Raw genomic sequence first — 25,159 nt, 5'->3', positions numbered from 1 at the left:
TAAGGACGCTCTGCCAGTCACTAGCTAAGTGGCCTTAGATAATTCACTTCAAGCTATTTGGCTTTAGTGTCCTCATTTTTAAAATAAGTCCCATGATGTTATCTTTAAGGTCTATTGCATTTCTAAAATCCTATGCATTTGTGAGTCTGTGAAATACTGTCTTGTGCTGTAGACCGGTCTGACCCCTTATTTATGTGTGGAATGTGCTGAGCTGTGTATAAAAGCCAACTTTAGTTGTTGATGTTACTGAAAAGTGACACTTCCTTTGTTATCTTAAAATTAAAACCGAAAGAAGTCTAAGGTTTTTAAAATGGATATGTTTTAGGCAACTTTTAATTTGAGAAATGAGTATTTATTATTAGTGCCAGCATTGAAATATTTTGTGAAGAATTCAGGACTTCTCTAAAGATGTTTATTTATAAATCTGTTTCAAATATGTACACTTGAAAAAAATTAAAGGAGTTGGTTTAGAAAAAGCAAGAAGATAGAAAATGTATTGGCATCACTTCCAACGTATGTTTGAAATATTTTAAGGTGTATATATTAACAAAAACCCATCGAGTAGCAAACACCCGCTTGGTTTGAAAACACATTTCAGAAATATATAATAAAAGCTGTATATCCTTTCTGTTTTGCCTCCAAAAATAGTTATACAAATTATTGTACTTTAAGCAGTCATCCTTCAACCAAACATTTAAGAAACAGGAAGTATTGTGAATGTCATTCCCAAAGTAGTACGTGGAAGTACTTCTTCATAAAATTCATAAAATAAGAAATAGCTTCATTCTAAATCAGAAGGAAAGTTGAATTGGGAAAATATTGGAATGGTAAAATAAAGCATTATTATGGGTTGTAAAGTAGAAAGCCATTTATTAATTTTAAGTGTTCAACAGAAGGAAGCAGTTTAAAAGAAAAGAAAAAGAAAATACAAGACCTCCCAGTGTAAAGTTAGTATATGACTCTGGTTTCTGGCAAAGGCGACTTATAAATAAAAAGCAAATTGCCCACTTATATAGTAAATGAGAAAATATGAATACCTGAGCAATAGATTTGAAAACATCAGTAGCTCCATATCTGATTTTGCTACTACAATAGTGATGAGCATAAAGAATTTTCAGTTTCAGACAAGGACGTATTTGTTTTTGTAGAATCAGGTAGAAGAGATTTAGTTTCACATAGCTGTTTTAAAAAAAAAAATACTGTGTTTCCACTGAGAGTTTACACAGCAAATTGGTTCCCATTTAACGATTTCTACACAAATTATTCAGTGACATTGATTACATTTTTCACTGTGTTGACATTCTTATTAATTCCGTCTGGTTGTCACATGACTTCTTAATGGCCAAGGCCTTTGATTCAGAGTGGAGTTAAACTTGTTAAATAGCAACTCAGAAATAATGTTCATGATACTGTGAATTTGACTCTTTCTTTTCATATTTTTACTAGGAGGTTTAGTTGGAGGAACAAGTGAAATGTACTCCTTTTGAACTTATAAACCTGCACAGTATTTACTCATTCAGTGGACAAAGAGTGCCACTTTCTTGGCTTAGAGTTTGGGTGGGATAGGAAATGTTCATCCTGACTGCTTGAAAATAAATATTCCAGGTTCTGAATTTTAACTGTGGCAAGAATGTCAATTTTCTTTCTTCAGCCTTCCTCCTTGAATGTATGCTTAAGTCTTAACATGTTATTTCCTGTGGTATGTTAAAGCACCTGTCATCTGGTAGAATCAGAGTTCTAAATTTGTGCTTTATTGCTACCCAGATTTTGTGACATTGAATATATATATATTTACCCTCATCGAAGATCTTCATCTATACAAATACAGAAATAACGGCCTTCCCTATCTTACTACTTTTAGAGTCACAGTTTCGGACAATAATTAAAAGCCAAAGGGATAAATTTTCTTCCACTTAAGATGTTCAGGTTCTGTGATCTTATAATTTGGTTATCATTAATTTGCATTTGGCATAGCTTATAAATGTATGAAGGAGCCCTGGTGGCACAGTGGCTAAGAGTTCTGCTGCCAACCAAAAGGTCAATGGTTTGAACCCACAAGCTGCTCTTGTGGAAAAAGACATGGCAGCCTACTTCTGTAAAGATTTACAGCCTTGGAAACCCCTTGGGACAGATCTACTCTTCCCTATAGGGTTGCTATGAGTTGGAATCTGCTTGATGGCAATGGGTATAAATATATGAAGCCTCTTTCAAAAATTTATAAACATGTAGTTTGTATGTTTCATTTCACTACTTGGGGCAAAAATGTTACATTTCTTTGAATAATCAAATTAATATATCCTTGGTCTCTGATCTTTTCATTTCAAGGATGTTGTTTTTTCTTCACTTTCCCTACCACCTTATGTTTCTTAACTTTATATCCAATCTTACAAACGTTGTCTATACTTGTTGACTCTACTTCTTTCCTTTCACTCCTTATCTCACTGTAATCTACCTATACTATTTCATTAAAACTGCTGTAACCAAGGTCACCAAGTATCTATTTGCTGCAAAATCTAATAAACAGTTCTCAGTCTTTGCTGTCTCATTGACAGTTAACACTGCTGACCACTTCCTCATTGAAACAGGCTTCATTGACACATTTAACTGGTTTTCCTTCACCCTTTCTTTCTGGTAATATCCAAACCTCCTTTACAGACTTCTCTTTCTCTACTCATTATTTAAATGTTGCTGTGTCTCAGAGATCTCTCTCTCTCTTAGGCCGTCCTTGCTTCTCATGAAATTGCTTTCCCTCAGTAGTGAACATTCATTGCTTCAATTAAAATCTGCTAACGATTCCAAGGCTTCTCCTAGGCTTTAGGCTTATATACCCAGCTTTCTACTGGACGTATTCATTTGACTGTTGTATTAGGCTGCAGTTGATAGAAACCCAGTTCATAGTAGTTCCAGGTCAAAAAGGGAGAAACATTGACTCACAAAACCAAACCTCCAGTGGACAGGTGAAATGGACCTTACGGATGACTGGGATCAGAAATTCTTATCATCTGGACTTCCTTTTTTGTCTCAGCTTGTCGGCATTGTTATCTCAGAACCATCATCTCTTTGAGGTGTGGAACATGATTTTCTTTTGTCAGCCTTAAGGATGGCAGCTTGGTAGTCAGGAAGAAAAGAGGTGGATACTGATTGGCTTGGCTTGGTTGGCTGGAGTGGGATATACTCCACATACTCTTTCCTGTGGTAGTGATGGTAATGGTCTGCTTTCACTGTTGTGTCCCTAGCACATAACAATCAAGGTGATCAAAAAATATTTGTTGAATGAACATCATTTGTTAAAATCTTGATTTTTTTCCCCCAGTGTTTACTTCTTTGAATAATGTTTACTCTTAATTTTATTCCAGGTTTTGGAAATAAAAGCCTCCAACGATAAGTAAAGTAACTTTTTTTTCTTTTTCCTTTTTTCTAGACTACCAGTTATAGGTCCTGGGTCAAGACACCAATTTTTATGCCTTCCTGGTGGTTCAGAAACAAGTCTGTGTAGAACCAGAAGCACAGAAAGGAGAACAGTGTTTTTCTTTATTAAATTGACTGCATAAGATACTTGACTTCCGGGAACAATAACACAGCAAAGTAATAAAATTATTATTTTGACGTCATTGGACATTCATCCATCATATTGAGGAACGTACTTTGTGGCGCTTCCTGAGTTGAGATTTGGAGTTTTCATTGGTGCTCATTTATACCTGGGACTATAAGCATGAGTGAATTCTGGTTGTGTTTCAACTGCTGTATTGCAGAACAGCCTCAGCCCGTAAGTATGAAGTAATATGTGTACATATGGGGTGGAGGGCTTATTAAATATACTGCTCCTTCTCAATCTGAGACTCAGGACTTTGGGAGTAATTACAGACAGTTCTATGAAATGTCACGGATTGTCCAGTGAAACTCTGAACATCTGGTTAAAAAGGAAAAAATTGACGTTTTCTGCGTAAATATTGTATGTCAGTAACTGCGCTAGACCACTGTACATGACTAACAATGTTGCGTTCTACCAAATAGACAGCTTTTGGACAGTGAAAAGGAAAGGAGATGGTAACCTGAGGAGAAATAGCTAAGTCAGCCTTGGAAACCAATGGGGTGGAAGATCTGGCAGCCAGATTGCCCTCACATCCTTCTCAGCTTATTGTCTCATTTTCCTCACAGCTGTTCTCTGAGGAAGAAATCATTCTCCATGTTTTTAGTTGAAACAGATTCAGGTTTTTGCCCAAGGTCGTGTAGATAGTAAGTGGTCTTGGCTGCCGCCTTCTTGGGACATACCCCATTTTGTGCCTTAATCTATGCATGTATGTTACCTCTACTAAAGTCCTGCCCTCCAACCCAGCAAATTTCTATTGTCTTTTATGATGCCTAGGTCAAATGTCGCCTCTGTAAAATCTTGCTGGACTTTCCCTTGACTTAGATAATACTTCACCTGTATTCCCACAGACCCTATAGGACAGAGTAGAACTGCCCCGTAGAGCTTAGTTCATTTTATTATTATAGCATAGGACCCCTTGAATAGTAAACAACTTGATTATTCAACATTTTCTCCCATGATATTTTGAATTCTTTAGGGGTTATAACCGTATTTATCTTTGTATCCTCAGGATCAAGTATAACATCTTGAAGAATGTAGATACTTGGGATGGGTAGATGGTTATTCTGTTTTGTTTATATTTGTAATAACATAAAAGGAAGAATGAGGCTTAAATTTAAAAATGTAATTGCACACATAATGTATGAATGAATTTTTATTACAAGAATTCATGCAGGATAGACAAAAGAAAAAATGAAAGTCGTCTTTTTGTCCTCTTCTTGCAGTTTCACTGCTCCCCAGGTGAAATCACATTTAGAATTTGGTATATATTCCTAGAGACATCACTCAGTGAATTCATATGTATTGTATATAATTTCGATGTTATATATATTTTTCTGTCACTTGCACTTAACAGTGTCTCATTATTTCATGCTTAAATGTAAATCTATTTGCATCATTATTTCTAAAGTCTTCATAGCATTCATGATCTAAATATGCCATAACTGATTTTTCTGTTGATGGTCATAATTTATATACACACTATCATTTAATTTGTACTCAATTAGTAGTGAGGTTAAGCATCTTTTTATATATTTAGTGTAAACTCGTATCTTTTTTCATTGATTTGCCTGCTGATTGTTTCACCATTTTTTGTGTGTTAGTCTATTTTGCAGCTCTGTGTATATATTATGACTAATAACCCTTTGTTATAGATGTTTATCTCAGTTTATCAACTTGTTTTTTTAAAACTTTCTGAATTCTTTCATCATATACAAGTTTTCCTTAAGGAGATCTTCACCACCGCAATATTCTAAAGACCTACCATTCTATTTTCTTACACTACTTTTATCATTCTATTTTTCACATTTAGCTCTTTTGATGCATGTGGAATGGAAATTGACTATTTGTGTGATGTAAGGTAGGAGTTTTTTCATGCTCATCAGCTGTTTGAAGACACTTTATGGTCACTCAGTCTTTTTATTAGTGATTTGAAATGTCACCTTTTTTATATACTACATTTTCACATATTTAAGGATCCGTTTCTAAAATCTGTTCCATTGGTACACCTGTTTACCCTGTGCCTATACCATACTGTTTTGATTGCTGCAGTTACAGCATATGTTTTGCTGTTTCATAAGGGGAGTCTGTTTCATAGCTCTCTTTTTCAACTGTGTTGAGAATTAATATTGTCGTTAGATAGGTCCTTGTTATGTTATTCTGTATATCTTTTGCCTTGTATGAGATATATCATAACGCATGTTTTAATCCTATAGGTGTTTACTTTGGGATGGCAGTAAATTTCAAGAATAATTAGGGTGAGAATTGACATCTTTACAATTTTGAGTAATCTCATTGAGAAACATGGCGTATGTCTTCATTTGTACAGATCTTTTCATATTCTTTTAGTAAAGTTTTAAAATTTTATCACCAAAGTTTTGCACATTTCTTGTTAGTTTCATTCTAAATATTTTATGGATTTTTATTGCTATCCTAATTGGAATGCTATTTTTCTGTTACATTTCCTAATTGGTTAGTATATAACAAACTTTTTTTTATATGTTAACTTTGTAACCAGTCACCTTACTGAGCACTTTGATTAGTTTAAGTTATTTAGTTGAAACTTTCATAAATTTTTAAAAATTTTTATTGTGCTTTAAGGGAAAGTTTACAAGTCAGTCTGTTATACAAAACTTTATGTATACCTTGCTATATACTCCAAACTTTTATAGTTTCTGAATACCTCCAAATAGTGAAAATTTTATAGTGTTTTTCTGATATTGAAACCTTTTGTACTTTTGCTATCTTACTGTATTTACCTAGTGTAAGGTTGAATAGTGTTATTAATGGTTCTTTGCTTATCCTGACATTTAATGGGAAAGGTGGTAACCTATTTAAGCATGAAATGAATGTATGTGTGTTTGAGTGAGTATTCTTTAAGACATCATATACCTTTAAATTAGTATAAATAATGTATAATCTGTATTACCAAGAATTACATTTTTAATGATGTTTTAAAAGATTATGGAATACTCAAGTCATATTTCCAGATTTATTTATTGCCAGTACTCACAGTGTATTTTAGAGCAAATCCTATTCATATATATGGTATAGGCATACTCACCAATAGCTTAAATAGAAAGGCCTAGATTATGAATTTAAATAGCATAAGAAGCATAAGGCTTGGGTTGTAAATATGGGACACTAGAAATGTACTTTCTCCTACTCAAAAAACTTTCTGCTTGAGTTTTTTGCATACAACATTTAACAAGTCAGTATTGTATTACTATTTAATGACACATTTATGTGAAATATACAAAAAATAGGCATCAATTTCTTAGTCTTTTTGACTTGCTTAAAAAAAAAAAAATCACACAAAACTTAAACAGGGCCATGAGGCCACTGTAATGGAAAAACAGCTTGCTTGTTGGCTTCCGGAAAACACATTTAAAGGATGCACTGATAGTTTTATGTATCCTTACATTCCATAAAAACATATCCTTGCAGTTCTGTTAGTCAAGACTGCCTTATTTGAAAGCTGCTTGGTCATCTCCAAAGTTTTCTTTTCTTTTCTAAAAGTATTTACTGAAACAAAGTGCTGTGAGCCAACCCTCCCACTCATTCTTTACCACCCCCTGTTCTTCACATTCCATGTATGAAAAAGGAGCAACCCAATATTGGGAAGAAAATATAGTGCATTCTTCTGAGCCAGTAGCATAAGATTCATATTTTTCTCTTCCTACTCCTTCATTTTAACACAGTACAATACACAGTATAATAGAGTCTCAAATTTTTGAGCCGTGGAAATCAAAACTTTTTAATTGACTGTAGTTTAAATGCTGTAGTCTATAACGGTAGTTATATTGAAGATAAAACAATTGCCATGGTAGCTACATTGAAACCCAGGTGAAAAAAAAAAGATGTGTGTCAGGTGTTTATAGGACTAGTGAACTCTTTACCTACTTAGTTCTTCAGAGTACTGGTGAACTTCTAAGGTATCCTTTAAAACAATGAACATTGATTTATTTAAAAAAAAAAAAAAAAAAAACTTCCAGACTACAGATCTTCCCCCATTTAATATTTCCTCCACACGACACTGTTTTGTTGTAATGCTACTTGTCTGTGAGATTTTTTTTTTTTTTTTTTAGTTAGACATTTAAGTGCATAATCACCATATACTGGTGCATATAACCACACTTTGGTATTCCTACAGTGAGCCCCAGGTACTGATGAAATGCTAGTGAGCAAAACAGACATCTCTGGCCTCGTGGCTGTCTAGTGGAAGAAGTATTTAGTGAACAAATAAATCTGTAACATGTCAGGTGACAAGTGCTATATGGAAGAAAAAAGCAGGATAAGAGGATAGAGAATGGTACTGGAGATATGGGGTATTAATTTAAATAGGTGTTGAGAGAAGGCCTCTCTGATGAAATGACATTTAAGCGAGGAAATGAGGGAATGAGCCACACAAATGCCTAAAGAATGGTGCTTTAGTCAGAGAGAACAGAGAGTACAGAGGCTCTGAAATGTAGTGTGCATCATGTACGTGAGAGGAGCAGCAAAGAAGGTAATGTGGCTATGAGCCATGGGGAAAGTGGTAGAAAATGAGGCCAGACAGGTAGCCAAGGACCAGGTCACGTGTGGCCTTCTAGGCTTTGAAAAGACTTTGGTTTTTATTCTCTGTGAAATGGGAACCCATTGAATGGCTTTGAGCAAAATGATGTGATCTGACTTATTTTTTTAAAAAAAATTATTGTGTAGCGAATAGGTAATAGGGGAGAAAGGGTAGAAAGAAGTACAGAAGACAGGAGGCAATAGCAGTAAACCAAGTGGAAGAACGTTTTTTTTCAGTGCTTTGAGCGTTACTGTACGCCAGTGAGCCCCTTACTCCATTCTGCATATTCATCCAGTTAGTCCTCAGCTGTCTGAAATTGAGTGTGTAGTTGTTCTGCTGTAAGTTTGTTTATTTCCTGGAGGGGCTTTTCTTTCTGCCATTTTTGTTGTTGTTCTGATACACAGTTTTAACTCATAAGTTTTTTTCCAATTGCTGTCAAGTCGATTCTGCCTCATGGTGACTGTGTGTGTCAGAGTAGAACTGTGCTCAGTAGGGTTTTTTTTTTTTTTTACTTTTATTGAGCTTCAAGTGAACGTTTACAAATCAAGTCAGTCTGTCACATATAAGTTAATATACACCTTACTCCTTACTCCCACTTGCTCTCCCCCTAATGAGTCAGCCCTTCCAGTCTCTCCTTTCTATGCTCAGTAGGGTTTTTAATGGCTGATTTTTCAGAAGTAGATTGCCAAGCTTTTCTTCCAAGGCTCCTCTATGTGGACTCAAACTTCCAACCTTTTGTTAGTAGCCAAACACATTAACCGCTTGCACCAACCAGGGCACTTAACCTCATAATATTGAGGGGAAGTGTGTGCAGGTGACAGTACTAGACCTGTCACGAGGAAACAAAGAACATCATGCTTGGTGTTTTAGAGGATTCAAAGCTTCTTCAAGGGAAATGTTGAGGAAATGGGGTGGGTTTGGGGAGGATAGTGTTTTAGGGATCAGTAGACAGACCTTAGACATTCTGAAAAGCATCAAAACCATTACAGGAGCCTGAGAGGATGAACCAACAACTCCTTGAAAGGTGGCTGGAAGAAACACTAGCGGAGGGCATTCCATGGTTTCAGAGGGTTTATGTGAAACAGAAGAACCAGTGCTCTTGTGTGGTGGATCTTCTCATGCACTGTACTGTAATGACCTCAGATGACACAGATTCCTTAAAACTTCCGTTTTTAGGAACACCATCCCTTACCCTAAATGAAGTGCGAGTTACGCTAGAAGTGTCATCTATTTGTCTTTTTTTTTTTTAAGCACAAATGTACGTGCTCTTGGTTTAATTTCACACAAAATCATTCTGTATAACTACAAATATCATTTTTAACTATCTCAAAACCTCTGATTAAATAAATTTACATAATAGAAATATAAAATTATCCTTATGAGTTGAGAAATGAGAAATATCCTCCCTACTTTTTAGAAAGGCATCGTAGAGGACTGATTCAAATACTGTATTTGTATTACTAAGTCTAGAAATTTCTAAGGTGGTTTTATGTATTTGAACTGCCTGCCCTGCTTTCAGCGCCCTCACCAAGTGTCATTTTCAGTGGTCAGTGGCTTGGGGTGTGGTGGATGGTGTTCCTGTACCTCTGCGTCTCCTGTAGGGTACCAATGGAGAAAGTTTGAATTTGTCTGTGTATACTTGAAGACAAACCAGAGAGTTTCATGGCAAAACTGTGGAGTTCAGAGACGTTGGTGTTTCAACACTGATGTTTTGTGCCCATAACTAGTCAGAAACTGGTTCATGTCCATTGCATTCAGTGGGGGGATGGGGTATACAGTTCAGAAGGTAGCAAAAAAGCATTTCTTCTCAGAAACTGGAGTTTTTTGTTTTTTTAATAACTTTCCTAACACACCAGAGAGGAAATTTTGCTTTAATGCTTTTCTTAAATTGATTGTTATTCAGTTTAGATTGGCGTTTTATACTGTATACCTCAAGATTAGCAAGCCATTTTTAGCAAACCATGTGGTGGTTGCAGTTCTTTGTCACTTAAAATGTGATGTCAACAAAAAGAAGCAGCAATAATTCATTAGTATTTAAAACAAAAATTTAAATCCTTTAAAACTGTGTAATATTTGTTAAATACAAAAATATAAAGCATGTGTAATGATGCACACCAATAAAGAAATGTAAACTACCACAAATGTCCTATTGATAGTCAGATGTCCTCTTAATGGTTTTTAGTTTTTTTTCTATTACAGATTCTGCTGCGCATTCTTGTATTTATCTTTTGGTATATACATGTGTTCTAGTAGTTCAGGATATATACCTAGAAGTGAAAAAGTTGAGTTGGGGTGTGGGCGTGATCAGCTTTTTGAGATACCGCCATATTGTTTTGCGAAGTGATAATCGCTCCCACAGCAGTGTGGGAGAGCTCCAGCTCCAAAACGTCTTCATCAGTGCCTGATGTTTTCAGACTGTTTGACTTTTTCCAATTGTTAGGTAAAATGGGATTTCATGGTCTTAATTTGTTTTTGTTTTCCCCCGATTGCTAAAAATATTAACCATTTCTTACTGTGTTTATTGCACGATATGGTTTCCTTTTCTGTGAAAGACATGCCTATTCATGTCTTTTTCCCATTATTCTATTTCTTATTTATTCATAGGCATTCCTTTAATGTCTGATTACAAATCACCTGTGAATTGTGTTACACTGTGTTCTCCCAGGTTGCTGCCTATCCTTTCACTCCCTTTTGTATTGTCTTTATGATGAATAGAAGTAACTAATACTTATGTAATCAAATTTAACAAACATTACCTTCTTGGTGTATTATTTTGTGTTTTGTTCAAGAATATTTTCTTACCTCATGATCGTAAGGATGTTCACCCACATTTCCTTATAAAAGCGGAATAATTTCGCCCTTCACATGGAAGCCTGGAATTGATTTTTGAGAAGGGAGCTAATATTTTTTTCCATATGAGGAACCCCTTGTCCCCAAACCGTTTGCTAAATATTCTTTCCTTTTCCCACTGGTATGCAGTGACACCTCTTTCATATACAGGTTTCCATATGTATGAGTCACATTTTAGGTTCTATTAGATCATCTGTCCATCATCGTGCCAGTTCCACGGAATCTTTCATTTGCTTTATATTGTCCTGATATCTGTCCGCAGGGCAGTTCCCTTATTCTTTGTTCTTTTGCAGTTTTTTTTTTTTTTTTTGGTCAGTTTTAGTCCTTGGGTCTTCTGTATAAGGTTTAGAATTAGTTTGTCAGCTTTTCCAGAAGACCTGTTGGGATTTGGATAATATTGCATTACATCTGTTAAACCCATTGCCATCGAGTCGATTCCGACCCATAGCGACCCTACAGGACAGGGTAGAACTGCCCCACAGTTTCCAAGGAGTGCCTGGTGGATTTGAACTGCTGACCTTTTGGTTAGCAGCCATAGCACTTAACCACTACGCCACCAGGGTTTCTATCACACCTGTAGACAATGAGTATTCCCATTCATGAAAGTGGTATATGTCTTCATGTTTTGGGACTTCTCTAGTGTTTTTCCATAAAGGCTGTTTTAACTTTTTATTCTGAAAATTTTTAAACATATTCAAAAGTAGACACTAGTATAATGAATTCCACGTACCCATCTCTCTTCAGTAATTTCCAGTTCTTTTCTAGTCTGGTTTATCTTAGTCTACCCACTTTCTTTCTCGTATTATTTTGAAGCCAAATCCCAGGCATTCTGTTGTTTTATCCATAAATATTTCATTACTTATCCCTAAAAGATAAAGACACTTATTTAACATAAACACAATGCTATTATTGAACCAAAAAATGAGTAACTGAAAAGGGTTTCTTGCATGTAAATGTAAATAATTACTAATAAATAATAATGAAGCAACTGTTATTCAAGTTAAGAAATAGGACATTGCCAGCACTCCAGAAGCCCCAGTGTCCTTTCCAGTTCCACCCCTGCTGCAACACTTGGAGGGAGCTTCTATCCAGATTGTTACGGCAGTCCCTTGTCTGTGGTAGTTCATGATTTTTTACCACCCGTATATGTATTCTTAATATAGTTTAGTTTGTCTGTTTTACCTTTAAGCGAACGGAGTCCTACTGGATGTAATTTTTGTGTTTTGCTTCGTTTATTCAGTATTGTATTTGTAAGATTGATCCATATTGATGCAGGTAACTGAACTTCATTTTTATTCTGTTTAACATTCTGTTGCATGACTATATTATGTTTCTCTGTTATAGTCTTTTTGGAAATTTGGGTTGTTACCAGTATGGAACTGTTACAAACAATGCCTTTTTGTGCATTCATGTATGTGTAGTCTGGTGAGCGGGTATGAAGTCTTTCCAGGGTGTATTCCTAGGATACTGGCTCTAAAATGTAAGGACATTCAGCTTTACCATGGAAGGTAAATTATTTCTAATTTGGTATAACCAGTTTACATTCCCGCCAGCAGTTTGAGTATTCTATTGCTGCGTATCCTTGTCCTGGTATTTTCAGACTTGGAAATTTTTATCAACCTGAGAGGAACATATGGCATCTCTTTGAGGATTTTATCTTGCACTGCTTGCATTTTAATACAGTGAGAGTGAAAAATAACTTGACTTTTTGACTATTACGTTGTAAACCTCAGAATTACGTAAATCAGAGATTTTTTAAAATAAAATCCCCAATTCAGCTCTTCCATACTCTTATTTATCAGAAAATTTTGTTTGTGTTAAGATCAAATCTTTCAGAGTACAGAAAAAGATACATTTATCTAAAATGAAGCAGATTAAGACATTACACTGTAGTATCTTTCATTCTTGTATTTAATTTCAAGTTTGGTCAAGCATTAATCCAATTCAGTGTTTTCTACTTATTCTGTTTCTAGGAAATCTTAAACAGAAATAAATGCAGTCTATATCCACCAAGCATCAATGTCAATCTATATGCTAAATATTGGTAAAGCTTAATATATAAAAAAGATGAAAAATAAAAATAGAAGTGCTGGTGTTTCCTCCCAAACCCCAGCAGATCATTTTGAGTGCACTGGAGTGAACATGGAGCCCTGGCTGTGCAGTGGTTAAGAGCTCGGCTGCTAACCAAAAGGTCAGCAGTTCAAATCCACGAGCCACTCCTTGGAAACCCTATGGCCAGTTCTATACTGCCCGATAGGGTCACTGTGAGTCGGAATTGACTCGATGGCAACGGATTTTTAATGGGGATGAACATATCCCACTTTGCAGACCATTCAACTACAAGAACAAGTCAGAGCATGGAGCTCTGCAGTTCAGAAACAGATCTTTATTATAATAAAAAGTTAATTACCACTAAAAGGAAATGAAAAGAAACTCAGGAAAAAAATTGTTAATAGAAAAAAAAAAAAAACCAACATTGTGATCAAATACTGTGTGTGTAAAATCTCAAAAGGCCCAATTTTAATTTTTCTGTGTCCATGAGATAATACTGTAGATGCTGTTAAAGAAAATGTTTCTCAGTTAGGAGGGCATGTTACATGAAGTCAGTGTGAGCTCCTATTAACTCACAGCTTATCCTGAAACATTTCTTAAAAGATCTGTTGTTTCAAGTCATCTGACCACAACTGGGAGATTGTTTATTTAGAAAATAGTCTTCAGTTGTGAGTTCTGTCATTTGTGTAAATGGTGTGAAAGTCTGCATGTTTTCATAAGGTAGTGAATTTGTAAAATGGCTAAAATAAAGGCATGTGGAGAACAGCAATAGCGTGAAGCCAGCATGAAGTTTTGTTTTTACTGACTTTTGGAGTTTATAAACCTAGAAACAGCAAAAATGTCTAGAGTTAGTGTGGATTGTGTTCTGATTCTCACATGATCTTGGAATATACAAATAGGAAAGAAGATTTTTAGTTTCACTAAAAATGTTCTTGTTATTTTTAATCAGTAACAGGCAAGTATAATAAATTATACATTATTGTAGAAGAATAAAATGTTTATGCAAATTTTATGTAGCCTGTAACTGAAGAGAAGTTAGAATTTAAATAATTACCTTAGGCTTAGTACTATAGCAGTATTTGTGAAGACTATAGTATATTGAAAGGATCCCTGGTGGCACAGTGGTTAAGCACTCGGCTGCCAACCAAAAGGCTGGCGGTTTGAACCTACCAGCCGCTACGCAGAGCAAAGATATGGCAGGTGCTTCCCTGAAGATTACACGCTTGGAAACCCTATGAGGCAGTTATTTTCTCTCCTTTAGAATCGACTCGACACCAGTAGTTTTGTGTGTTTTTGTTTTTTGTGGGGGGGGGGTGTATAGTATATGGAAAGAAGCTCTGGTGGCACAATGGTTAAGTGATTGGCTGCTAACCAAAAGATTGGCTCCATGGAAGAAGATACCTGATAATCTGCTCCCATAAAGATTAAAGGCCAGGAAACCCTATGGGGCAGCTCTGCCCTGTCATAGAGGGTTGCTGTGAGTCAGAATCTACTGAATAGCACACACGAACAACAATGTGTTTTGGAAATTTTACCCCAATTGAGATGAATACTCATTCTAGATGTGAAGTTGAATTATGAGACCATGCAAATATACACCACTAGCTAGGAGGCAGTTCAAACCTACCCGGTTCATCCCACCAGGTGGTAGAGAGGTCTGGCGATCTGTTTTCATTAAGATTACAGCCAAGAAAACCCTATGGAACAGTTCTGCCTGTAACATACAGGGTTGCCATTAGTTGGAATTGACTCCAGCCGGTTTGGCTTGTTTTGGGGTTTTTTTGCGTGTGTGTTTATTTTGATGAAACCAGCCATAGTTCGGTATTTTAAAAGGCTCTCTTGCCACCAAGGAGCCCTGGTGGTACAGCGGTTCAGAACTACGGCTGCTAACCAGAAATACCAGCAGTTCAAATCCAATAGCTGCTCCTTGGAAACGCTGTGGGGCAGTTCTACTTTGTCCTATAGGGTCACCATGAGTTGGAATCACCTGGGACGGCAACAGGCTTTTTTGTTGCATTCCTTCTGAAGGCTCAGGCTTCCTTTTCCCAGCTATCTGAAACAAGCAAACAAGATAATCAAACCAGTTGCCATCGAGTCTGTTCCGACTCATGGCGACCTCACGTGTTTCCAAGTAGAACTGCACTCCCTAGGGTTTTCAGTGGCTGTGACCTTTTGAAAGTAGATCGCCAGGCCTTTCTTCCAAGATGCTTCTGGGTGGATTCAACCACTCACCTTTCAGTTAAAAGCCTAACACTTAACCATTTTCACCATCCAAGGACTTCTAGCTTCCTAGAAGCCGTCTTTTCCAGTTTCTAGAGGCCCCCTCCATTTCTTGTCTTGTGGCCCCATTTCCCATTTTCAAAGCCAGTAGCATAGCATCTTCATATCTCTCTTTGATGCTGCCTCTCCTACCTCCACTTACAAGGACACTTGTGATTACGTTGGGCCCACTTGGATAATCCAGGGCAGTCTCCCAATTTCAAGGTTAGTTGAATAACAACCTCAATTCCCTTTTACCATAAAGAAAACATACAGCTTCTGTGAATTAGGATATGGACATCTTTGTAGTCCATTAGTGTGCTACCATATCAGGCCTTGGTTTTCTTCATCTATCACGTGAAGAAAGCTATTATTTTCTACTTACCTTTGTACATACATACTTGTTGCCATTGAGTTGATTCCAACTCCTCTAAGAAGTTGAATAATACATTATCAGACTCTTTGAACAGGAGAGCCAAGTATTGAACCTTGAAGAGTAACTCTTTATAGATGCTAATGTAGGCCATCATACTACCTCATTTTCTTGTACAGTGTACATACACACACCCGTATATATACTTAAAGTTTATAGAAATAATCTTATGGTGGCAGAAATCTCTAATGTAAAGGCTTTGACATTCAAAGCAAAAGCATTGAAAAATGTCATTATTAGAAAAGCTGTTTCAGATTTTTTTTTTAACCTATTTTATACTGCAGTTTTTATACTTGGAATATGTGACTTAAACCAGATGCTGACTTCAAATAGAAGGAGTAGAAGAGCTCCTGTGTTCGCTTCAGGTTTCTCACTGAGAGATGAGAACAGCTAGTTCCTTTGGTTTTGCTTTTAGCAATTTTGCCCTCACAAAGGTCACTGTAAACTTGCTTAGAGATTCCTTTTACAAACAAATTTTGGGGCCTCCTGCAAACTTCTGATCTGTCACCAGCTGTGAAATTGATCCTGAGTGGGAAGAGGTTAGTTATCTGCTAAACCCAAAGGGTAACCTATAGATAGCACTACACCTAAGATTGGATTTTAAATGCTGTTACCAGCAAACTTCATATTTATTTATAAATACTTCCAACATGAAATACCTTGCCTTTGTGTACTTCAAGATAATTCTCTGATTGTAACTGTAGTTGGTTGGCTTGATTTCTCTGTAGTATAGCAGTGGCTCCTTAACTAAACTCTTTCACCTGAGGGCCACTACTGACTGACATTCCAGTGAGTTGAACCAAGCTCTGGAAGCCAGACAAGTAGAATTAACATTAGTTGTTCCCACAGTAGAAGATACAGCAAAAGTCCATATACTGGAAAATGTAATTTTCTGTAAGTTTGAATCTAAATATGAGAATTTGGAATCTATGCTTAGGGTTGTAGGTTGGTGGACAGCCTATCAAAAAAATCATATGGTTGGGGTCAGAAAAGGGTGATAACCCCAAAGGAAACGAAGGAGGCTGCTGTTTCCTATGCAGAAGAAAACAGCATATGTCCACTGTAAAATTTATGCATAATTATGCAGGAAGACAAATGAAATCTCAGTTGGTCAGTTTGAGTATCTTGACTAAACTAAAAAAGCAAACCCGTTGCTGTCAAGTCAATTCCGACTTACAGCGACCCGGTAGGACAGAGTAGAACTGCCGCCTAGGGTTTCCAAGGAGCTCCTGGTGGATTCAAACTGCAGACCTTGCTGTTAGTAGCTGAGCTCTTCACCACTGCGCCACCAGGGCTCCATGTCTTGACTACTCTGGTAAAAATGTTAATGCTACCTCAAATCTGTAAGTCTGAAATGCCCTAAATTACTGTTTAGATATTAAAAAGGAAAAAAGTTGAAGTAAATATATCAACACAAACCAGTAAGATAAATTAAAAATAGAAATTGCACAGTCCTTTATCTTTTAGTAATTGATAGTTTTGAATGCTGAAAGTTGAATCTCTTTGTGAGATACTGAAATAAACCTCGAAGCTGTTTTACACCCCATTGATAGAATGACCAGAGTGAAAAAGTCAAACTTGACCAGAGATCTGATGGCTTGTTCTACGCCTTCAGCAGAGTTTCTGTGAAACCAGGGTCTGTAAGCCCTTAGCTCCAGTTATCTTTTGACTTCTGTGCCATATCAAGTGAATTTGGTATGAAAGATAAAGAGCGAGAGATAGAGACTTCTGTTTTATCTCATGCAGTTGATTTGTATAGTCTCGCCACCCTCCCACCCAGAAGCTAGGGGTGCTTAGAAGAGATGGGCTATATCTTGTTGGGAGCACTGTATCAGAGCTCATTAAATACATGTTGATTGATTGATTTGTGATAAACTCCTCCAATGAATCACTTTGTATTTTTTGTCATGGCAATAATGCCTTTTTTTCCAAGGTTACTTCTTTATTTCTAATGATTTTTTTTTTTAACTCTTCTTCGTCTATTTTAATATGTTTTGCTTACTATTTGTGCAGGGTAGAATAGTGTAACTTAAAATGTTACCTTCAAAGTTGGTCCTAGTCAACACTAAAATTGTTTATGGACACAGATGGGAGATGGGGGTTTAGCAGCTCAAGGCATCATTGGTATCTGTAAATAAATATAGATGACATCAGAACCCCATTGTAATCTTCCTGGTGTGCTTAGGATTTATCAAATCATCCTTGGGATAAAACCATGACTCACACTTGAAGTGTGTTGTGAAAACTTGGTTGGGCCCTAGAGGTAAAGAATGAAAATGGTGAGAAGAAGGTCGTAGGAAGGAATGATGAACAAGTTGGAGTTTATTTCACTGTCTCCAGTCTGTGAGTTAGGAATAGGCTCTTCTTTTTTTGACAAAAGACTGTTGATTAAAAAAAATCTTTTTTAATGAGAGCTACATTGTACGGTGACTTGGTTGTTCTAGAGTCCTTTCGTTTTTAATGAGAAAAACCAACCTAATGACTTTCTGAAAAAGCTAAAACACACAAAAACTATAAAACTTTATTCAGGTAATGCAGTGGGTGAACACAGGTAATATAAGGCAGTGGGTGAACACAGGTAATATATAGGCAGACATGGGGTGAGAGTTTGCCAGGGGCACTCAGATTTGCAGGGAATATTAAACATCGAAAACTGCTGTGCAGGATTCTAGTAAATGAGTTAATGAATTTAAAGTGCCTAGAACTGTGCCCGGCATGTAGTAAGCACTCATTGTTACGACCTGTCTACTTGCTAAATGTTCAGCTGGTGGTCTTTAGAGCAGTGTTTCTAAACCATCATACCTTAAGTATCACTTGGAAACTTGTTAGACATGCCGATTCCCGGCTTGCCCCAGACCTCTCCTGGATCTGAAACTGAGAGGAGCCCAGCAGCCTGTGTTTTAACAAACCCCCAGGGATTGTGACACACACTGAGATTGAGAACCACTGCTTTAGAGAGTCCACCCAAGATAGTCACTAGGACGGTGACTACAGTTGAAACTACTCTGTGGATGCCGTTACTGTAAAGCAGAAAAAATAAAACCATTAGGTAAATAATTTTTAAGCAGAAATACAAGATCCATTAGAATTTGGCATTACATTTTTGACAACTTCCATACATACTGTAATAGGTCATAATGGATAAGACAAACAGTTTTTGGAGAACTGAGCTGACATTGTCTTTTAAAAGGCCTTTTATTCATTCAACAGACATTTATTGTCTATTATGTGTCAGGCATAGCTACTGTCATAGAAGGACTCTTATAGGAAAATCTGTAAGCAGGTAAATTGTAATACAATATTGTAAGTGCTGTAACTGAAATATGAACCGCGTACTGTGAATGCTTAGACCAGGGAATATCCAGCAACCTGAACACAAAAGGTCACATTTGAGCCAGGTTTTAAAGAATGAATGGACCAGATGGGAAGAAATTTGAAGGGGGTGGGGGGGGGCATTTCATGAAGTTTGTTGACATTATTACCCTCAAAGATGTTATTTTCAGTTTTAGTGAAGATCCACCAGGAAATCCTTTCATTTTACTACAGAAAAGCATTCAAATCCACTTTTATATTATTATAGCTTTTGTGAGTTTTTTTTTTTTTTTCGGTCTTGTGAACTGGGCAGATAACAGGCAACTCAGGAGTGTAGCTCATGTGCACAGCGAATCACTGTCAGTGGCCTCGTAGAAAAAAAAAAATGACCATTTGTTTTAGAAATGCCAGGTGCCTAATTACACTGTCAATATTTTTTTAAAGAATAATGACTTATTTCAGAGGCTCCCAAACTGTTTTTGGTGCCCTTAACACTTCAGTAATGTTTTCACAACGTCCCTAGGCCAGGAGAAATATTTTACAGTTTTGCTTATTAACTAAAGCCCAAACAATTTAATAATTATGTATGCCCTAACAACTTAGTTGCCATTTGAAAAAATAGTATACATGAATTGAAAGGAAAAACACTATTGTTACTTCACTCTTAACTAACCACAGTTACTGGGAGATGTGTGTGCCTGCTGGGCATGGCACATCTTCTCTAACCTGGAAATAAGATCGAGCACCACCACCTCTTTTCTGCTTCCATATTCACTTGTGCACAGTGCTTGGCTTTTTTTTTTTTTTTTCACAGCAACTGCTTAGAATGCAAAGAAGGAAGTAGTAAAAGATGAGACTGGAGAGGTAGACAGGACTTCATATGCTGTGGAGTGTTTGAATTTATCTGAATGTTTTGAAAGCCATTGAGGGATTTCTAACTGGTCAGTGCCGTGATTGTATTTTGGAAAAGTATATCTAGACCACAGGGCAAAGAATATTGATGGGGGAAGAAGGTTGTAAAACGAAGCAAATATGTTAGGAGGCTGCCTCTGGCCTTAATGAGCAGCGGTGGGGCCTGAAAAAGGCTGTGGCAGTGAAGTGGGGTGGACAGTGGGAAGTGGTGGAATCCATGGGACAGGGTGCTGATTAGATGTGATAGTAAGAGGGAGAGGTGAGGGCACCCCACAGATCTGTGACCTGAAGTACTAGTAAAAGTGTCGTTTACCAAAATAGGGAATTAATGCAATAGCAAGAATGAGTTGCAGAAGTAAGATTATGCACTTGGTTTTGGACATAGGAAGCCTGAGTATCCTCTCTTGACTAATAAGTCGTTCTACAGGTGAGAGGGGTTGGTTCAAGAAAGGGCACAGAACTCAATGAGGTACAGAGGAAGTTCTCTGGTGACCTCAGGAGATTTTGTTTTTAATAAAGAGCTATTCCTCTAGATGTCATTAGGCACAGATGAAACACTTAGATTTGCTGCAGTTCTGTCACTACCGTCCCGAGACTGACTGGCCAGAGGGGAGAGGAAAGCAGAGCTGAGGGCACTTCAGAGAAATGGAGCAAAGCTGTGAGCTCTGCAGAATACTCTGCCACTTGACTTTAACTATTTGTGGTGGTGGTGGTTGTGCTCTTAGGTTGTTTTATTTTCAAAGCAGCAGGTAATGTATGTGCATGAATGGCAGATATGAATAACAGTGACAAAGGAAATTGATAGCCATATGTTAATGTGGTGGTGGCATAGTGGTTAAGAGCTACAGCTTATAAACAAAAGGTCTGTAGTTCGAATCCACCAGCCGCTCCTTGGAAACCCTACTCTGTCCTATAAGGTCGCTATGAGTTGGAATCGATGGCAGCAGGTTTGGGTGTATGTTAATGTGGTAGCTTTTTTTTTTTTTTTCTTCTCATTGTACTTTAGATGAAGGTTTACAGAACAAACTAGCTTCTGATTAAACAATTAGTGCACAGTTTTGTGACGTTGGTTGCTAACCCCATGACATGTCAACACTCTCCCCTTCTTGACCTTGGGTTTCCTATTACCAGCTTTCCTGTCCCCTCCTGCCTTCTCATCCTTGCACCTGGGCTGGTGTGCCTCTTTAGTTTTGTTTCATTGGCTTGTCATATAGTATGTACTTTGGTTTCTCTTACTCAGCAGAATTATTTTGAGATTTGTCCATGTTGTAGCATGTATCAATAATACACTCCTTTTCGTTGCTCAGCAAGGACTCAAAAAAGATAGCCATACCCAAAAATAAATAAATAAATCCTTATCGTCATCTAATACCCAGTCTGTTTTTCGATTTCCTTATTGTCCCATACATGTGTTTTTAATAGCTGGTTTGTTTAGATCAGGATGCAAACACAGTCCCCACAGTAGCAACACCTTGGAAATTAACCTTTTAATCTCTTCTTGTATCTCCTCCAGATTGTTGGTTCATGACCTTTAATAATGATTTCATCTTAATGGGGCAAATATGTAGAATTGTCATGGGAAGAGACTTTTTCCCTAATCCCTTCCACCCTAATGCCTTGTTCATCCTTGCACTCCCCATTCAGTCTCTGCCCTTACACACAGGAACAGCTGATATTTTAAGGATGGCAAGAATTATTCAGATGTTGACAGTTTGAATAAAGTTCCCTATAAAGGATAAAATATGTTTCCAGGAAAAACGGTGACTCTTTTTGCTACTGACAAAGGTTAATATGTATCACAGCCCAGTGCACCACTTCCTGTTTTTCTTTGCAGAGGCCTCACTTTGGAATTCCCCTGTGCCCATGATTTAACTCTTGTCTCTGTCTTGTATTATTAATACAGCATACCAAAAAAGTGAACTTTTTTTTAAGTGTCCACATTATGCCTGAAAAATGTTGTGTTTTTTATTTTAAAGCATTTCATTAGCCTTAGGATCTAGGTGTTCTATTCACTAAGGATAAAAAAAGCATTCAGCCTTGTTCTGGGTCTCGTCTTTCCCACCTCCTCTGGAACCTTGTAATGTTGATTAGCCTCTTGTTTTCTTTACCTTGAGTTTCTCCTCTTTTATTGGACCTTTTCCATCAAAATTTAATTATGATCAAGTATCATCCCTCTTAAAGGAAAGAAAATCAATCTGTCCTCATTTCTTCTCCCTTCAGCTACCTCCCTGTCTGCTCCATGTCCAGAAGGCCAGACTTCTATGTTTGATGTCTCTGTTTCTTCACCTCCCGGCCACTCCTCAGATCCCGCTAATGTGTTTTCCACTCCTACTGCTCCTCTGACCACTGCCCTCCATGTTGCTGAGTCCATGAACGTGTGTCAGTCTTTATCCTAATTGATCGCACACCAGCTGTCCGGTCTGTTGCCTGTTTGCTCCTTAACACTTTCAGGAGGACACTCCAGATCTTCCTCCTAACTTTCCAGGCTCTTCCTTTGCAGCCTCCTTTGGTGGCTTATTCTTCCTCACCCAACCTTGGAAACTTAGCGTTCCTCTATACCCTTTTCTGCTTAGGAAATCTCATTAACTCCTATGGCCTTGTTTTGCTGGTAGTGTCGATTTCTTATCTCCAATTTATTCTCTTTCAGAACTCAATATGCATATATTCAGTATTAGATAACCTCAGATTCAGCATGTCTAAAATGAAATCTTTCATCTCCCTAAAACTGTGTCCCTTCCTCCAGTATTATCTAACACAGTGAATTGTACAGACCCCACTTCTTTCTTTAGTAGCCAAATACAGTCAACAACCAGATGCTGTTGATTTTATCCACTGAACACCTCTTGACTCTGTCCACCTCTTTCCATCTCTGCTACTTGAAAAAAACAGATTACCTAATCTTTTTTTACCTGTATTTCTATACTGACTTCTCCTTTTGTCTCCTTCCAGTAGGCTAACCTTTTTCACATTTTTAATCATGTCATTCCCCTGCTTTAAAAGCCTTTCAGTGATTTCTCGTTGCTCTTGAGAGGATGTACACTCAGTCCTTTACTTTATATACAAAGCCTGTGCAGCCTGCTTCTTGCCTCCCTCCCTGCTTCAACTTAAGGTCTCTGTACCCCTTCCTGTGCAGCACAGTTGCCTCAGCTCCTGGACAGCCATGAATGAAGGATGGTTAGGTTAGATGGCACAAAGAACCTTCAGTACTGAAGGGAAAGTCTGACTCCAAATTCAGTAAAGGTCATACTGAAAAATATCACTACTTTCAGATATGTTACTAAACATGATCATTATAATAGAAGTAAGCTGAAGTCTTCCCATCCTTTGCTTTTTAGTATGAGAGTATCATCTTTTGAACCCATTTAGTTATCTGCCTTTTTAAATTCTCCTTCACTAATTGGAATAAGTGTTTGTTATATTATTATTAAGGAGCCCTGGTGATGCAGTGGTTAAGCGCTTGGCTGCTAACCGAAAGGTTGGCGGTTCAAACCCACCAGCCACTCCATGGAAGAAAAGACCTGGTAATCTGCTCCGGTAAAAATGACAGCCTGGGAAACCCCATGGGGCAGTTCTGCTCTGTCCGAAGGTGTCGCTCGAAGTTGGAATTGACTCAGCAGCACACAACAACCTATTATTATATGAGCGTATGTTAATATCCGTCTTTCACAGGCCTATCGATGTATATAGACAGCTGAATAAACAGGTGGAATCCATTCATTCTAGGATTGTCTCGATGAAATGGGTGGTGGCTTGAGTGCACCGTGGCGCCTCCTCTCCGAACACTGCCTTGCAGCAGCTTGACTGTTAGTTAATGTGCATATGTGGGCAAAGTATAGCCTTTGCTAATCCGTACACAGACCCCTGAGGCTTCTGGAAGACAAGATGCAGATTCAGACGTGTTAGAATTTGCTCCTGTATGTTCCCAGGGCAAGGGAGAATCAAGATTCCAGTGGCCTGGAAGTAGGCCTGATTCTTTAAGGTACACTAGCCCCTTGCCTGCTTGCAAGGACCCTCGTGCTGAGCCATGGCCTGTCTGTGCACCAGGAGCACAAGGCCTTGGGAAAACTGCAGTCATGCAGGGGCCGCTGTCCAGTGGAACTTAACTGCTGTCATTATTATTTAACGGAGAGGCCTACCCCTCTCTGTTCACATGTGGAGTGTGCCAAGAAACTTGAAGCCTTCCTGTCTACCTTCAGTCAAGTGGCTTACTGAGGAAGAAACCTCAACAATTTGTCCTGTCTGGGTGCTGAGAAAATTCACATCCTCTGATAGCAAAGATAGATTTGGGTGTGTCTGGACAAACAAATAGCTTCCTAATAAGGCAGATTTAAAGGAAATATAACAGAGTATGTAATCAAGGAAAAGAAGGTGTAACTACTGTTATCATTTCTTTTCCTACCTTAGTCCTAGAAAAGAGAATCTGGAATTGCTTCTTAAGGCTCATTGAGGGAATTATGCTGTGTCATCCCGGAAGAAAATAGAGTGAAAGGGAATTACGTTGAATGGAGTAGGTAGAAATAGACAGACTGGAAGTTTGGGGGAGAATGAGAAAGAAGGTGGAGAGACCAGTGCTCTACTGCCATGCAGTGCCCTAGGTTAAAGGCAGCCCATGGGCTGACAAGCCTGCAGTTATGGGCAGGGAGTCTTTGTGCGGGCACCTCTGAGAGCACCTGACACAGCAATATGCAAGAAAAAAAAAGGCAGGAAACCAGCACATCGTAAAGAAAGTAGGAACGTTAAAGACGATATACAAGGGATCTGAGCCTTCACTTGATTCTTGTACCATCGTTTTAACCTGAAATGTTTATATGATCCCACAGAGCAGGGCCCCAAAAGACACAGAATTTCCAGTCAGCCATTCAGGAAGGGGCTTGAAGTAACGTAATGTTACAGATTATGGTTCATATAGTAGACAGTTTTAAGAGAAGAAAATGAAAACCTGTAATATATTCTCAAAGAGATACTCTTGCTGCATGCTCTGGTAACAAAGAAAGTTGCTGAAGTGGAACCATAATTGGCAAAATTCTGTGACACTGCTGGACAAAACCACTGAGAGTGGGCTTCAGCAAACCTGTCTGTTCATGAATGGGCCACATCCAGCCTGCCACCTGTTTGCTTGTTTGTTTTTTTGGTACTTGTGTGTGTGTGGTAAAAATATATATTATAAAACATTTGCCAGTTCAGTTTTTATTGTACA

At 37.7% G+C, this 25,159-nt stretch overlaps 1 protein-coding gene across 5 annotated transcripts in view; it reads left to right on the top strand.

Annotated features, from left to right (window-relative positions):
* Positions 1–25,159, top strand: part of CDC42SE2 (CDC42 small effector 2) — a 104,148-nt gene that overhangs the window by 65,345 nt on the left and 13,644 nt on the right. For all 5 annotated transcript variants that reach the window (XM_064275505.1, XM_010590178.3, XM_023548504.2 and 2 more), the window contains one exon: positions 3,422–3,766. In XM_064275505.1, the coding sequence (XP_064131575.1) occupies positions 3,713–3,766 (54 nt within the window). In that variant the 5' untranslated portion in view covers positions 3,422–3,712. The remainder of the gene's footprint in view (positions 1–3,421; positions 3,767–25,159) is intronic.

Source organism: Loxodonta africana, chromosome 2, assembly GCF_030014295.1.
Source record: "Loxodonta africana isolate mLoxAfr1 chromosome 2, mLoxAfr1.hap2, whole genome shotgun sequence".
Lineage (NCBI taxonomy): Eukaryota > Metazoa > Chordata > Mammalia > Proboscidea > Elephantidae > Loxodonta > Loxodonta africana.
Note: the sequence above shows the minus strand (reverse complement) of the source record. Positions and strands in the feature narration are given on the sequence as shown.